Below are 17,193 nucleotides of genomic sequence, written 5' to 3'. Positions count from 1 at the left end.
AATGGATGAACTTTTTTCCACTCGGTTTCATTTTTCAGAATTTTTACCTGAGTCAGAAATATTAGTCCAGGATTCTGGTTTTATTTCATACACAGAACTGTATTCCTCATCCACCCAGACACGGACAATTTTGCATTAAGTCGCTTAAAATAACGTCACTTTTTAATGCATTTTGCGGCATTTATCATTTATTCCAACTGAGTATATAAATTGTACGGATAAGAAGTCTTGCCTTGAATTTAACATTAATTTGTATGCATTGGTACAAGGTGCAAAAAACATGAGTGTTCAATTTATTAACCCTTCTCATGATAACCAATTTATATAAATAAATATTTTAATCTCCTTTTTTTCTGATCAATTAAGCTTACAGTGCATGTCAAAAAAGGTTTTTTTTATACAGGATTTTTTTATGCCTTTTAAGTGGAAAATGCTGTTTATATATTTTTTTATTTAAATTCTATAATATCCTAATAATGTGTAATAACTTTATACTTCCCATTTGTATTTTCGGCAATGTCCGTTTTTGGGATGTATAAAAAGAACTATTTATTCACAAAAATCGGCAGCGTCACATAAAAATGACACCCGATATTTTTCATTCTAATTTCAAGAAAAACTTATAAACACATGAAATTAACTACAAACACGTACCTTTTTAAAAAAATTAATGCAAATTGTAACTATTACACCTTTTTCTATTATTTAAATTACCAAATTCCTCGAGTCGGCGTCGAGTTCTAACTTGTCAATATTCAAACTGATAAGTGACAAGCTTGACGATATCACTATGTTTTGTGTATGAGCGAAAAAGGTAGTTGTACTATCGTTCTTAGATATCATTTTAGCCACAACTAGTTTGTGTCAATAATTATTGTCATCAATTTTGCAGTTGTCACTTGAAACGGAAACAAACGCTTTAAGGGTTAAGCTACGACTGTACAAATGAAATCCAGGAGATACCGACAATCATATAATTTCATACAAAAGGTATTACTATTTTTAATTCTGTGTTAATTTTCCTTAATGGTGATTTGTAACAAGATACTTATAATAGAAATGGTTTTTGATCAAATAACATATTTATATATTTAACGAGATCAACATCGTCATCATCATTCCCTTTTCACACCTAGTGATGCATAGGGTACTGCATCGGTAAACCAAATGCAGCGTATTTTGAAAAAAACATTTTTAACAACCATTACAATCAATATTTCACATCCACCCTTTCAGGAATCGAACCATGGACCTCAAGAATGGTAGACAAAAACGCAAACTACTAGACTACGAGGCGGACTTACTCGTATCTCCAGTCATTTTATTTTTTCAGAATTTTTACCTGAAAGCAGCCATCGAGTCGAAAACAATTATTTAGGGTTCCGGTTCTATTTCACACACAGAACTTTAATCTTCACCTGCCTGAACACAGACAGTTCAACATAACACATATTTGATTAGGAAATATCATCCTTAGTAATTTTTTAATTTTGCATTTCTTTAAAACATTTAAGTAATATATATTTTTTTATAAGGAAAGTTGAGGATCTTTATTACTTACAAAATATATGAAATTTGTCTGCAACTTAAAATTCAAAATCAAAGTTTAAAAAAAATATAAAAACTAATTATCGGCTTAAATTTTTAAAATTAAATGTTCACAAAAACACCACAAGTCAATTTAACCAATTAAAAACGGATGAATTGCAAATTCAAATGCACAAGAAGAATAAGTTAACAATAAGGTATTATATTGCATAATCTTGAAATTAACCCCTAAGCTCGCCTGTATCTAACTTAACACAAAAGGTGGTATAATGTCATACACACCTGCCTATCTTATCTAGAAGATTGGGGATCACAAAAGTATTTACACTACATTATCAATTTCAAAACACATTTCTGTAAATCCAGAGATACCAAACATTCAAGAAAGAAAAACACTTATCCAAATATGCGTACATATGTTTATCGATGCCTGGGCGGATTAAGGATACAGTTGTGTTCAGTGTGTGAAATAGAACCAGAATCCTGGATGAGAGATTGCGACTCGATGGCTACTCTCAAGTATCTTTTTCTCTCAAGTTTCTGAGAATGACAAAAATGACTTGTAGTGTAGTGGTTGGCGCGTTCGCCTACCATGCTTCAGGCCCAGGGTTCAATTCCTGGGAGGGTAGACACGAAATATTGATTAAAAGATGCTTCCGTGGTTTAGTGGCTAAGACGCTTGACTTAAGCTCGGAAGGCTTCGGGTTCGATTCCCGGTGATTGCACAAAAAATAAATGGGATTTTTCTCAAGCCTCGGAGAATTTTTTTTGTAATTAAATACTGTAATTCGGCCTTCTGGTCTGTTGTGGTGTAAAAAAAAACATTTAAAATATGTGTTTCTAAACTGCGATATTTAATGTTCCTGGACTGGCGCTTGAAGCGCAAGGCTGATCACCTTACTTTCATTTAACAGATGATTTCTATACGCTGCATTAAGTGTGATAATGCAGTACCCTATGCACCATCAGGTGCAGACAGGAGCGTGAAGACGATGATAATGATGTTTATCGGTACTGTGCACACAAACTTATGTAATTGTTATTGTAATTGTAGTCAACAAAAAAGTTATTACGGGAATTAATAATGACATAATACATATCTTTTAAAAAAATACTATTCTTTAAAATCTAAATTCTGCAAGATCTAATTCGAACATTTTTCAAACAATATCTTAAGTATGTCCAAATTTTTTTAGACAAATATTAAAAATTGAAAAATTGTTTTCAGGCGTTGCCTAGTATGTAAAATAATTCAGTCAGATGAATCTCTTCACAACAATAAAGGTTTCAGCTCTTTGATTTCACTAAAATCAACATATGGAAGAATTGAAGAAATATGGATGTTCAAACATAGGCAAAATGGTGAATGTTACACAGTGTGTAAAGTGGCCACTTAAACCAGCCAATGACAGGTCATAAGCCCTGTAAATGCCTTGACTTCCATAATCCCTTATTTAAGGTATTCTCCATCCCTGTTGTAATTTGTTAACAAATATAGAGGACTTTCCAAAAAAATATTAACGGGCAGCGTTGAGAAATGCGCTAAAGTAACAATATAAAATTGATGAGATGTGGACGTTAAAAACGTTTATAGAATTTTGCACTAACCAGCCAATAACAAATCATGAGCCCTTAAAATTTGTCTGGGATTGGATATAAGATTTCTTAATAATATCTTTATCTCTGTTGAAATATGTATCCATTAACTCGTTTTACAATCATTGTAAAGCACATTATCTATCTTGTGATCGTCACCATTATCATTCCCCTTTACACAGCGAGTGGTGTATAGGGCATTGCACTAATTAACCCAACGCAGTGTATTTCGATCATCTGTTACATGAAGGTAAGCTGATCAGTCCTACAATTCAGATGCCATTTCGAAAAAATGAAATACTAGGGTTTAAAAACCATCCACCCTGCCAGGAATCGAATTGAAATGTCACTATCTAAATATTTAAAGTGTTCCTTTATCCTTCTTCTTTCATTCCCATCCCCCCTCCTCTCTTCATAGTAGTGTTAATTTTTAATATTTGTAGTATAGTGTTAATTTTTTTTTTTTTTTTTTTTTTAATCTTTGTTTTTAATTTTTGTATAAAATTGTAAGATTCAATATGTCCATATATTTTTAATTTTCTCAAACTGAACGGTTTGGGTAGGTAGGAAGAAATTGCCTTAATGCAATATGCCCGCCCTTATATGTATATATATTGAATATGTATATAAAGTGTTAAATAAATAAAATAATAAACCCAGGACCCTAAGAATGGTAGGCAGACACCAACCACTACACTACGAGTCGGACATATCTCCACACGATTTTCTTTTTCAGGATTTTTACCAGAGAGTAGCCATCTCGAAAACAGGGTTCAGGTTCTATTTCACACACAGAACTTTTTTAAATTTTTTTAAAATTATTATTTTTTTATTTATTTGGATAACCAACAGCTATAATTATCTTATATATATATATAACAAAACAAATAACAAATAAGCCTACAAGCATTTGGACATAATCAAATATTGTTGAACAAATAAGCCAATTACAGGTTTTCACAAGTAGCATCACAGTAAGTTAAAAAAGATTCTCGAACATAAAATAAATAGTAATTTAACGTAAATTCAAAAGAAAAGAAAAAATACTACGAATTATTTCGAAAGCAAACGCCGTACGTCATTAAGATTATTTGCAAATAAATCTATGTTAAATAATTTATTTATTACATTAAAATTATCAAAACTTCGCCATAAATATGATAAAACAAGAGGTGAGTGAAGAAGAGGGTTATTTCTTTAAACTTTGGAGGGAACATTGATAGAAAGTTTGCATAGTAGTTCAGGACAGTCGATTGAACCAGAGGCAATTTCAAGTAAATATTGTATTGTATTAAAACTGTATTCTTCATCCGCCTGGACACAGAAATCTTAGTAATTGTCATTTTTAATGTTGATGCAATGTAAATTACGAATCAACCATTATTTTAAAGGTAAAGTGTGAAAAGAAATTTTAAAAATAAAGAGGTCATCTTGATTTCTAATTTAATTCAGTTTTTTATTAATTGTGACTCTGTGGTAAAACGGCATATGTATCCATCTAACACATGAATGCCAGATGAATCTTTGTATAGTCATCATTTCAGTGCATTTTTTTTATCTCATACCAGATAACATGCAAAGCTTATCAAACTTGATTGAGAGTGATCTCTTTATTTAATGTAGAAAACCAGTTATAGAGCTGTTCACAATACCCGTTTATAAACAATGTATTCAATTCATTAATATTAAAACGCAATTCAGACATCTTGAATATATTGCCCACATAAATACTTTTTTATAAATGCAGTTTCTGGCATTCCTTTTGACAAAAAAGACATTAAAAAATACCAGTTATAATGCCAGTAGTGATAAAGACATTGGAATATGCAAAGATGAAAACAGACATTAATTAGATCACCCGTCAATAAATAATAAAATCTACAGAAATTATAATAATGAAACCTGTTAAATAAGTTAATAATTGATAAAAACTAATTTAAAATTAAAAAAATCTTACATATATAGTCATTTTATTATATTTGGAATAGGTAGATAATATTATGATTCAAAAGGAAAAGTGCAAACAGAAGTTGTTACAAAATACCCGTTGTGTAATGGCTAACTCTTGCCTAATACACGGGGGTTCCGGATTTTATTTCCGGTGAGATCGCAAAAAATGAATCAAGACTAGATGTGTACTGTAATTCACCACTGAAATGGGCCTCCTGGCCTGATGTGGTTTCTTAAAAAATACAAATCGACGGTGGAAAGGCAGACTTTACAGAAGAGTCAATTAGTATTTTTTTAATTAACGAAAAATCTTATAGTTTAGATTTTTATTTAAATTATGTATGAATCACGGTAGGTGAGTATTATTCTATTAATTGAAAAAAAAAACTTTAATTGACTCCTCTGTAAAGTTGGCTACATGTCGCTTAGTATTTTTTGCATTTCTACCGTAGAAATACATAAAAAAATCATAGATACAGAAAAAAGAAATACAGTGTGTTGTTTTATACATTTTGAATGCTTTTTTACTTTTGATAAAACAAAATAATAATGTGCAGAGCCGAACCTACTGTAGGTTTAATTAGCACAAAGAACCAGACTCGCTTACAAGGAAAATGAGAATAATATACTTTTATAAATTTACAAATGTGCATATTCCCGTATCTTTTCAGTAACCAGCGGTGCTATTTTGAACCGCTCTCGCGGCCGTAGAAAATACTTTTATCTCGCGTACTTACATACAAAATAGCTTTTTGTACGGCCGCGAGAGCGTTTGGAATATCACCTCAGGAGATCCTGTTAGATTCGGCGCCGATAATGTGTCGTCACTGAGCCGATACCACTTTACAATGTAAATAAAAGTAAAGATGGAAAACTTTACATGCAAACGGAAAATTTACAACATATCAAAACAATAATGTCTAGCTGTTTAAAAACATTACACATTCATTGTTTGAAAATTGTAAATATATTATTGATATGTATAGTCAGTTCAGATCTCAACGGAAATCACACTCCGATTATTACTCCCTCAAATTGAAATTCAGATAGTTTAATATATGACGTTATAATAATTGTAAGTTTTAATGTAAGAACCAAATTATTATAAAGCACTTTCTTCAAAAATTTCACATAAAAGGCGCCTTTAAAATTAGTTTATAATTATAGTGCGCATGGATCGATGAGTGAATCAAGCCAAATAGTTTCCTGATTATGAATTTATTATGTTTTTTTACGATTATTTTAGTTTATTTTGCTTATTATATTTACGATGATAATTAGGTTAATTAGATTAATTAAGCTTTTATTTTCTCATTATGTTAAGTAACTAACTTAAGGCATGTTTCATTATAATTATTGTAAAATGTGTCCCTCGGCACAAGGTGAGAGAACATTATTCTCATTTAAAAAAAATACAAAATTGTAAAAGTATAAATAAATCAATTAAAAATAGAGCCTGATCTTTATCTATATAGTGTGAATGGTCCTCTATCTATGAGCTCTATAAAGGACACATTTTGGTCTAGTGAAGAACAATAAATTCAGAAACTAGAACAAAATGGAATATATAATAGGAAATTACCTTGAAAGATTCCAGAACATCCACCCAATGTTGCTTATCCTCTTGTGTCTCAGCGCGTAAATACCACACACAGTCATTTACTGAAACATCAAATCTGCATTCGTCAAACTCGTGGGGCTGAAAAAAATTACAGATAGTTAAAACAAGACATTTATATGCTATGCTGCTAGAATTTCAACACAGACAACGAATCTCTTTATGCGGGCAATATGAAACAAAAAACCGAATAATTGAAATAAAAAAAATGGATTTTTTGCTTTTATTTTCTAACATGGTTATTTGAAACTAAAAAGAATGGCGTTAAAATTGAAATATTTTATGATAATATCACAATTCATTTAGTTTAAAAAAAGTGGAAGGTTCACATACAGTTTTTTTTTTTGTGAATTTGGTCACTAACTAAAACTGCAATGGCATTGTATAATGATATTATAAAACATATAATACATGAAGTAGATATTATACTCCCAGGAGCTCAATCACAGATGGCTATCGACATGCTAAAAAACGTGCTAAGTATTTGAGCGATCACCACGAACAATCATGAACACGCTGAAGTTAAAGCGGTCGCGTTGCAAAACGAAATTCAACTTCGGTCAGTTCAAGAGGATTGGTTGAATCTCGCACAGGAACTTATCTATGGCGTTTTGAGCTCCTGGAGCTCAATCACAGATAACTATCGACATGCTAAAAAACGTGCTAAGTATTTGAGCGATCACCACGAACAATCATGAACAGGCTGAAGTTAAAGCGGTCGCGTTGCAAAACGAAATTCAACTTCGGTCAGTTCAAGAGGATTGGTTGAATCTCGCACAGGAACTTATCTATGGCGTTTTGCAACGCGACCGCTTTAACTTCAGCGTGTTCATGATTGTTCGTGGTGATTGCTCAAATACTTAGCACGTTTTTTAGCATGTCGATAGCCATCTGTGATTGAGCTCCTGGAGCTCAATCACAGATGGCTATCGACATGCTAAAAAACGTGCCAAGTATTTGAGCAATCACCACGAACAATCATGAACACGCTGAAGTTAAAGCGGTCGCGTTGCAAAACGAAATTCAACTTCGGTCAGTTCAAGAGGATTGGTTGAATCTCGCACAGGAACTTATCTATGGCGTTTTGCAACGCGACCGCTTTAACTTCAGCGTGTTCATGATTGTTCGTGGTGATTGCTCAAATACTTAGCACGTTTTTTAGCATGTCGATAGCCATCTGTGATTGAGCTCCAGGAGCTCAAAACGCCATAGATAAGTTCCTGTGCGAGATTCAACCAATCCTCTTGAACTGACCGAAGTTGAATTTCGTTTTGCAACGCGACCGCTTTAACTTCAGCGTGTTCATGATTGTTCGTGGTGATCGCTCAAATACTTAGCACGTTTTTTAGCATGTCGATAGCCATCTGTGATTGAGCTCCAGGGCTGGTATTCCAAACGCTCTCGCGGCCGTAATATCTTGTGTATTTACATAAAAAATACACGAGAAAAACTGCTTTCTCGTGCCGCGAGAGTGGTTCATAAAAAAAAATTATTTGGGACCATACATAAAAAGAAAACATTTTTGGGACAATACATAAAATATCATACATAGTTAATACAATCCATTATAGTAAGAAAACATAATATAAGAAACATAAGTACTTTACACCATCTTTATAAATTTACATTAGTAACTATCACTATCAAAAAGATTTAAGTAATATTTTTTAATTGTGACACTTTTGGATTTGCTATTCGACTTTTCGAGTTTTACCTCATCGGGCAGTTTATTGATTTCGAAATGGCCAATATTTTCCAGAGACCTTTTGCCAAACTTCGTTGAGCGAAACTTAAGATACACGAAGATTCCCTTTTTAATTTAATGAGAATATTAATTAATACATTGACGTGGTCCGCTAATTGGCATTTAGGGTCGTTATGCGGTGAATAATGTCAGTAACCTTTTTTCTTCTTCCCAAATCTTTATTTCTGACTATCTTTTACGCTTATTCTTAACATGGCTCTTTCCATTGGCTCGGGTCGTTAATATTATAAATAAATATGTACATATTCATACAGTTGCTTGTTTATTGCACAAAGATAAGTTCAAAATTAGTGCTGAAAGACAAAAAATGGATTGAAAATCTACAGGAGCAAATAGCACGTGGTCCTCTCACGTTTGTATGCTTACATGATACAGGCCTACTTATTCTACAGGCGATTTAAGAAGATACTTTTGACGTTTACACGTTCATTTAGTTCTGTAAGCATTGACAGTTGAGTGTAGGAAACAAATGTTGTATTTTATTATTGTATACATACAGCCGGAAACTTCACTACCGACATTATATTTAATATCGAATTATACTGTGCGTGTTCATTTTAAGGAGTTCACAATACGATTAATTTAATTTAATGGACAATAATTTTGACATCGACCTTATTTATGCGCCAATAAAAAATAGTTGAACTTAAAAAATATATATATTCTATTATGCGTGATGGACACTTGAAACTAGGCATGTTCACAAATTAGTAACTTTAACTGTTTTTCTCGCATTGCCCATCCCCAAAATTTAGCCAGTAATCACTATTTCACTTGCGATTATTATTTTGTGATCCATAATACAATTCAGTATGTTAATTATTACATTATATATTATTATATATAGCTATTTCTGTTGCAACTGTTGTCTCAACATATCAACAGTAATACATGTTATAAAAAATATACAAAGAACAAAACCAATGACAGATACCTATCCACAGAAATACATGAAGTATACATAAATCGGTTTCTTTGCGTTTATAAATATGTTTAAGACATTGTGAAGGTTAGTGTGTTTGTTGAGTGAAGTGGTAAGGAAGGGTGGGTGAGTGGATGTTATAATGGAATGAGGGTGGACATGTATGTGTATATTATTGCACAAGTTTCAAAAAGATATAAAATATGAAAGATCGATTTATGTATTTACCTTGATTTATGAATTTATATTAAATGCCCAAATTAAACAAATAATTAGACTGCTTTCATGTACTTTTTTTTTACATTAACGATTTTATTTTTAGTAAGTAATAAGACATGTAGTCGTAAATATGACAATCCGTTTCAAAAAAGTCAAAAAAATAGAAAAATTGCAAAATCGATATCGAAAATCAAAAGAAAAAAGACTGCTAAATCTTTTTTTTTTTTTAATAAATATTTGCGTTCTTATGATTTACCCAAATATTTATTTTTGAGGGCCATTCTCAACGAGTTGTAAATAACTCACTATTAGAAAATGGAATCAAGTTGGAGTAGAGTGGGATTCGAACGACGGACCTTTGGCCCTTGAGTCCGAGACACTAGCCGCGGGACCACAACCCGACATCACTATTGTAATCTGTCAAAAATCAAAAGTATCTTCTTATATTGCCTGAACTATTGTGAGGTATATAATTACAAATCGGTGAATAAGTTCCACGCAGTACCGTTTAAAAAAAGAACAATCGTGGATGGGTTTCCTCGCAATAAAAAATAATTCGGGATATCAAAAAATATACAGGGTGTTCTTTAAACCCTGTCACATCCGAAGCCACGATGACCAGTATAGGCAAGAAGACATATTAGCATATTTAAAACAATATTTAGAACGCAGATTTTAAAAATAAAAATAAATATTTAAAAAAACAAATGGTTGCTTACTTCTCCAGGGGAGAAGTGAGGGGAGCGCGGCGCAGTATCAGACTCCCCCCTCCATCTCCTCGTTTCTGTCCTGCAGAAGTAAACAACCATTTGCTTTTTTTTATATTTAATTTTTTAAAATTTTATTCGTTCCAAAAAAATATTTTAATGTGCCAATATGTCTTCTTGGTCATATTGATCATCGTGGTTTCGGATGTGACAGGTTTTAAAGAACACACTGTATATTGTATATTAATTTAATTAAAAAATATAACATGACAACAAAATACTTCTTAAAAAACGTAACAAAGATTATTCACTTTCATTTATTATTCGCCTAGTAAGTATGTAGGAAATTCTAAAAATGAATAGTATAATTATATTACTATTACGCATAGTTAAATGGATGTTTAAAAAAAATACATAATAAATTTTTGTACCATGTTATTTCGAAACCGTGTAAAAAGAGGTTCTGGAGCTCAATCACAGATGGCTATCGACATGCTAAAAAACGTGCTAAGTATTTGAGCGATCACCACGAACAATCATGAACACGCTGAAGTTAAAGCGGTCGCGTTGCAAAACGAAATTCAACTTCGGTCAGTTCAAGAGGATTGGTTGAATCTCGCACAGGAACTTATCTATGGCGTTTTGCAACGCGACCGCTTTAACTTCAGCGTGTTCATGATTGTTCGTGGTGATTGCTCAAATACTTAGCACGTTTTTTAGCATGTCGATAGCCATCTGTGATTGAGCTCCTGGTGTAATCATGTTAAATTACAGTAATTAGCACTCGTACAATAAATTGAAATTAATATAAATTAGTTTTGATATTTCTTGTTTTCATATAAAATAATTTTATAAAAGAAAACGAGAAGATATCACTGTTAAAATGTGCCACTTATAGCGGTATATTAATAATACACTAAAATAATAATAAATTATAGCTGAGGCTAGTCTTGTTGAATATCACGTTTGATTGTTATTAACTGTTGTTTTATTTATGTTGTTTAACGAAGCATTACTCTTCTCTAAACGAAGCACAGAATTTCAGAAACAAACGTAGGTTCAAGATGAGTAATAAAATATACAAACCAAATAAAATATCAATAAACAAGCCACGAAAACAACGCAATCTAAAAATATACATAAACGTCAGATGCACAATTCAAAGTGATGTTATGACATAAAATAAACTTTGAGTTATTACTCATTTACCAGAAAAAAAGTATTTCTTCGCTGAAAAACTGTAATGACTAATTACGATTGTTGTTATTCATAGCGTAGAACAACAAATACACTATAAGTATACACGCCCGACTGATTCTGGAATGTCCTTCACGAACTAATGATTACCTTGATAGTGGCTTTCAGAAGACTGATGGCACCCCGGCAGCCGAAATTGCTATCGTGTTCATTCTTATAATACGATAAAGTTCCATCTTTCAAGACGATGAAGCGATCTTGCCATCCGTGGATATAATTAGTCCATTTGCTCAACACTCCTTGTAACTCCGGTATGGCAAATCCGTCGGAATCGGATTCGTCGCTATAATTATTGATCGGATCCTTAATCATTTTGGAAAATTTTAAAACACATCGATGACGGACACTATCAACTCAAGATATTTTAAAGAACTGCACTTTCACAAAACAAAAATGTCAGAATAACTGGCATCGCGTGACATTACGCGTCTTTCAGCTGTTGATAATAATAAAATAATAAACATGGCAATAAGATTACGTGTTGCCAGGAGCCTAAAACGCCTACCGAAAAACTGTAAGTTAAAAGTAAGAACTTTAAAAATAAATTAAATGTGCAGGGTGAAAAAAACGCGGGATGTAAGCAAAAAGACGAGTTTTAAAAATAATTACTTTTCTTGCACATTCATTTCTGATACTGTCATGCTTTTATTCTACTCCTCTCTCACCTATGTAATGCATCTCTTTTGTGCGAGACAATTGTGAGTCAATCGTATAGGCATCAGTTAAAGACAACAAAAGTAAGTTTTTGGTATTTAAAAAAATATATATTTCCATACAGACGTTATTTTCAATATTCGTCTTTAAGTATGAAGATATATTTTTACCTTTTATATCAAAAATAATTTACTTGTTAATCATGATTTGGTCAGTAAATGATACATTACTCTAAATAATCTTTATTGTCCAGTATTGCAATCTAAAATATTGGCGAAAAGATGAACAATACACAGCACAATCATTTAAAATCACTGTAAATGGGTAATATGTATCTGAAAGGTTTTTGATTAAGTTTAGTCAATTCTGATGTTGATAATAATTTGTGTCTTGTTCGTAAATTAATTGAGTCAAACGCTCAAATCCGGATTGAGGGTGTCTTTTTGGTGGTGATATTTTTTCCACGTGTCAAAACGTTGGCTAATAATTAAATATTTTTTATTGTTAGCAGATTTCATTTCAGTAATTATCATAATATTTTTTTAATAATTTCAAGTTTAACCATCACCCCTTCTATCAACTAGAGGCGGTGTAAATTGAACGTTATTTTCAGATAACTCAAATTATAAATTTTAACAACTTTTGTGGAGATTTAAAACTCAACAACTTTTCACATTTTTAACATTTTCTTAAAAAGTGTTAACTATTGTTTAAGTTATTTCATAAACACAGAATACACAAGAACGATGATGATTTTGAAATTTTTAATTTTATTTGTTGTTTGAACGTAAATCAATATTTTTTATTCAATCGGTTTCATGCCTTTTTTAAAAAATGGAGTTAGGTGAGTTTGATTTTCGATCGTGACACATTTGTTAACTGGCAACATTTATATGTCACATTTTATTTTGCTGCGCTTATTATATTGCACACTGCCTTTTAACAGAACACTCCTTACTGACAAAATAGAACAAAGTGTCATCTATTTTTTGTTGTGTTTGGTCTTGTATTGCTTCCGTGATAGAGTGAGGTTAAGTTGAATTGTCTCCCAAAATTGTGATAATTGTGATACTCTAAAGTGCATATTATGTGAGTCTTCAAGATTATATTCCCATTAGGGAAAAAAGTATCAGACAGTCCTAATGAATTCTCACGGTAAAAAATAAATGTTGATATTTTATTTTACTCGCAATGAACTTATCGATTTGTTTCCTTCCTTTTATGGGATGTAACCTGCACTCTCTAAATGTTAATGTACATATTTAATTTTATGTGGTTTTCTGGGTTAATAAGAAAAAATGTTAATAAAATATTTTTACATGGTTACTAATATCAACAAAGAAAACGGTAAAGCATGAGATTCAACAATTTATCTCTATATGTACATTGTGATAACACAGATATAGTTTATTTGTGTTGGTTTGCAAATATGAAATATATAGATTTTGAAAGTGAATTGTTTAAAAAAAAAAAATTTTAAATGCCTCAGCCATATGAGTTTTTATTCATGTCAAAAACTCATCTTTTTTTTATTTAAAGAATGTATTGAATTATAATTTTTTGATCGGCTGAAAATAGTACAAACAGTGTTAAATGAATAAAGGACGAGTGATAGTTAAATCCACGAATTTGGAATAACCAGTCATCAGTCTCATCGCTTTTTTGACATCTTCGAGACTGGTATCTTCACTATAAAATTAAATGTACATATTTATACTAATTTAATCACAATGAACTTTCACTAAGAAAGTTAAATGTTTTATATTTTATTTTTATGTTTCATTGAAAACTTTGTGATAGTCAAATATTTATAAACAAAAATGTAAGTTTAGATACGTTCACTCAATAACAATATCACAACCAGAGTGCATGCATCGGACTGAATGCATGAGAATTAAGGTATCCATAATTTATTTATAAATTAATTGAATTTAGTACAATGGCGAACATTTTGCTAAGGTACGATATCTTGCAATTTGTTTCAAACCATGTACAATGATAGGTAGATTTTACAAACAAACTATCACGCTGTTTCCCCAAAGAGGTAGGCATAGGGGATAGAACGCCCCACCACTCTGTATTGCATACAGACCTCGCTTCATTTAATACATGCATGGACTCTGACTTTTGATACGTCTATCCTCAATTATTTGTCAGATTTGGTCATGCCATGTCCTCTTTATTTTTTCTCTGCATTCATCGACATTCGCATCGTAAATTCTTTTTAGCTGTTCTTTCGCAGTTCACTCACTCCACATGTCATAACCAACGCTGCATCTCTTTCTTGAATTTTTTGATAATGCTTGTCTCAGCCTTGTATAAGTACTGCACAGATCTCGAAATTTGTGCACCTATCGCTCCTATCAAAGCATTGCAGAGATCATTTGTAATATACATGAAGGCAAGGTGATCAGCTTCATTCATCATTTCCCAGTACAAGGATCATTAAAGACTTTAAAAAAAAAAAATATATGGGAGTTGCTTTATTATTTACCTTGCTTATAAAATACAAGATTTATATATAAAAAGGTGGATTTTTCTGCAATTAATATCTTTAAATTTATCTAAACTGTTGGGATCAGGAGGGATATACTTATGTGGACCAATCGGGAACTTCTCAGCATTTGCTCATGTGGAGAGGAAACCACTTAAAACTCTTCAGGAGAAACCGGCCTGTTGGCAGTAGTCAACAGGCCTTCCGTTCCACTAGAGGAGTATTCGGCATTTTCTTCCCTACTTTGGTTTATTTTACCAATTGCCTGCACTATATTGACCATGTATGATACTACCTCTCGTGTGAGTTCTTTATCATTAAAGACTGTAGTGTAAAACCACCTTTTAAATAAATATTTCACGTCGAACTCGCCATGTTCTGACCCCGGGATTTCAGGCATGGTAGGGATAATGCGCTTACCAGTCGACAGTAATCTTCAGCAAAATATATCTAACTGTAGATATGTAAATGTTTTTTTAATATTAGGTATCTTTTTTTCTTACTAGTCATTTTTGAACTCTTGTGTGGCTATGATGTCACATGAGTCTACATCGGATCTTCTTCTTTTTCTTCTTCAGCCTGTAGCCGTCTTCTCCTGAACGTAAGCCTCCTCCATCCATCGTGATTTGAATGCGAATAAAGAAGGGGTGTCACTGACATTAATGGGTAGATTATTCCACAATCGAGCAACTACTACTGTGAAAGAGGAGGCAAAAAAATTAGAGCAGTGAGTAGGTATTGAAACAGTTCTCTCGTTACTAGAATGAAGAGATAGCCCATGTCGTGATATAGATTGGATGAGCTCTCTCAGATAAACAGGCGAAGTGGGATTATTTAAAATATTGTAATGAAGTGATAGAATGAGAATTTTTCTTCTATGCCCGATACTAAACCAGTATAGTTGCGTGCAATATTCGGGTATGTGGTCAAATTGGCAATGATTAAAGATATGACGTATACCAACATTCTGCATTCGTTTTAACTTATCAAGCAGTTCAGAATTAGCATCTGGATAACATCAGTATGAATAATCAAGGAATGGAAAAAGTAAGCTCTGGACTAATGTTTGCCTATCATTAATTGCCAAGAAATTCTGAATTCTTTTAAGTGAGTGCAATCTGCCATAAAGTTTACCACTAACTTCGTTAACCTGATTGTGCCGTCCTACGTGCTTATGTATGATAATACCCAAGTTTTTTACTGAAGTCATAAATGGAATTTCATATTACCTAATCCAAAATATTTTCCAATTATTTGCATTATTTATACCTCTGTGTCCGGGCGGATAATGGATACAGTTCTGTGTGTGAAATAGAACCAGAACCCTGTATGAGCGGTTCTGAATAAGAAATTCGAGTGAAGATAAGTCCGCCTTGTTGTGTGGTGGCTGACGCCTTGTCTGCTATTCTTGAGGTCCTGGGTTCGATTCCTAGCAGGGTGGGCATGAAAAGTTGTTTGAACTGCAATATTTCATTGTCCCTGGACTGGCACCTGAAGCGTAAGATTCATCACTATGCACTATACCTTATGCACCACTGGGTGCGGAAAGAGGAATACATCAATTAATGTTCTCTACATCATTTTATTAAATCTGTATGACAAAATAAACTTAAAAATGTTTTGAGTATGGCCAAACGTTTGCAGACTGGCTGGATTTCCTCCCTAGGGAGTTATTCAGATCAAAATTTTTTGCAACAGAAGAATGTTACACAGTGTCTAAAGTGGGCACTCAAACCAGCTAATAAAAAGTCATTAGTCCTGTAAATGCCTAGTCTTCCATTTTCCATTCTTAAAAATGTTTTCTCTCTGTTGCAGCAAATATAGAACAATATAAACTGTACACTAAAAAATCCTTAAATTTCAACTCAAATTCAAATCATCATCATCATTCCCTTTCCGCACCTAATGGTACATAGGGCACTACATTAGCACACCAATCGCAGCATATCTTGATAGTTTTTGTTACATTAAGGTAAGATGATCAGTCTCACGCTTCCGGTACTAGTCCAGGGACTATAAAATATTTTTAGTGTAAAAATACCCTTTTAAATAAATATTTCATACCAACCATGTCGGGAATCGAACTCGAGACCTCTTGCATGGTGGGCAAACGCGCTGACCATTACACCACGAGGCCGACTTCAAAATTAAAATCAGTATTTATATAAATCACTTTGTAAAGCGCCCTTGAGGTGGGCATTATATTTATAATGAAAATGACACTATGTCTCTTCTCTGGGCGCTCCTCTGCTATCGGACGTCTGCATCATGTTGGCCAACATAACGTTATTTACGGTTGCCCTGAAAAGCTCAACTAAAGACTTGGCATACCACTGCCGCAAGTTCTTCTCCCCTCGGGCCCCCTTCTGCTCGCTATTTTGCCTAAGGCGGTTCTACGCGCTGGCCAATACGTCGGCCAGTATCTTAGCGCGCGTATTGGCAACGAAATCGCTAACTCACACG

General features: G+C 32.8%; 2 protein-coding genes across 5 annotated transcripts in view; one reads left to right on the top strand and one right to left on the bottom strand.

Annotated features, from left to right (window-relative positions):
* The window catches only part of cert (ceramide transfer protein), a 139,743-nt gene extending 127,699 nt beyond the window's left edge, over window positions 1–12,044 (bottom strand). For both annotated transcript variants that reach the window (XM_088228744.1, XM_088228746.1), the window contains exons 1-2: window positions 11,673–12,044; window positions 6,677–6,793 (exon numbers count right to left, since the gene is read on the bottom strand). In XM_088228744.1, the coding sequence (XP_088084870.1) occupies window positions 6,677–6,793; window positions 11,673–11,894 (339 nt within the window). In that variant the 5' untranslated portion in view covers window positions 11,895–12,044. The remainder of the gene's footprint in view (window positions 1–6,676; window positions 6,794–11,672) is intronic.
* Window positions 12,045–13,158: 1,114 nt separating this feature from the next.
* Window positions 13,159–17,193, top strand: part of Dab (DAB adaptor protein) — a 70,454-nt gene continuing 66,419 nt past the window's right edge. For 2 of the 3 annotated variants that reach the window (XM_088228773.1, XM_088228772.1), the window contains exon 1: window positions 13,159–13,391. In XM_088228773.1, coding sequence (XP_088084899.1) covers window positions 13,379–13,391 — 13 coding nt within the window. In that variant the 5' untranslated portion in view covers window positions 13,159–13,378. The remainder of the gene's footprint in view (window positions 13,392–17,193) is intronic. The other variant, XM_088228771.1, reaches the window with a different exon arrangement.

The sequence above is a fragment of the Micrasema longulum genome, unplaced genomic scaffold, assembly GCF_059751315.1.
Source record: "Micrasema longulum isolate JH-2025_06_02 unplaced genomic scaffold, ASM5975131v1 h1tg000607l, whole genome shotgun sequence".
Lineage (NCBI taxonomy): Eukaryota > Metazoa > Arthropoda > Insecta > Trichoptera > Brachycentridae > Micrasema > Micrasema longulum.
Note: the sequence above shows the minus strand (reverse complement) of the source record. Positions and strands in the feature narration are given on the sequence as shown.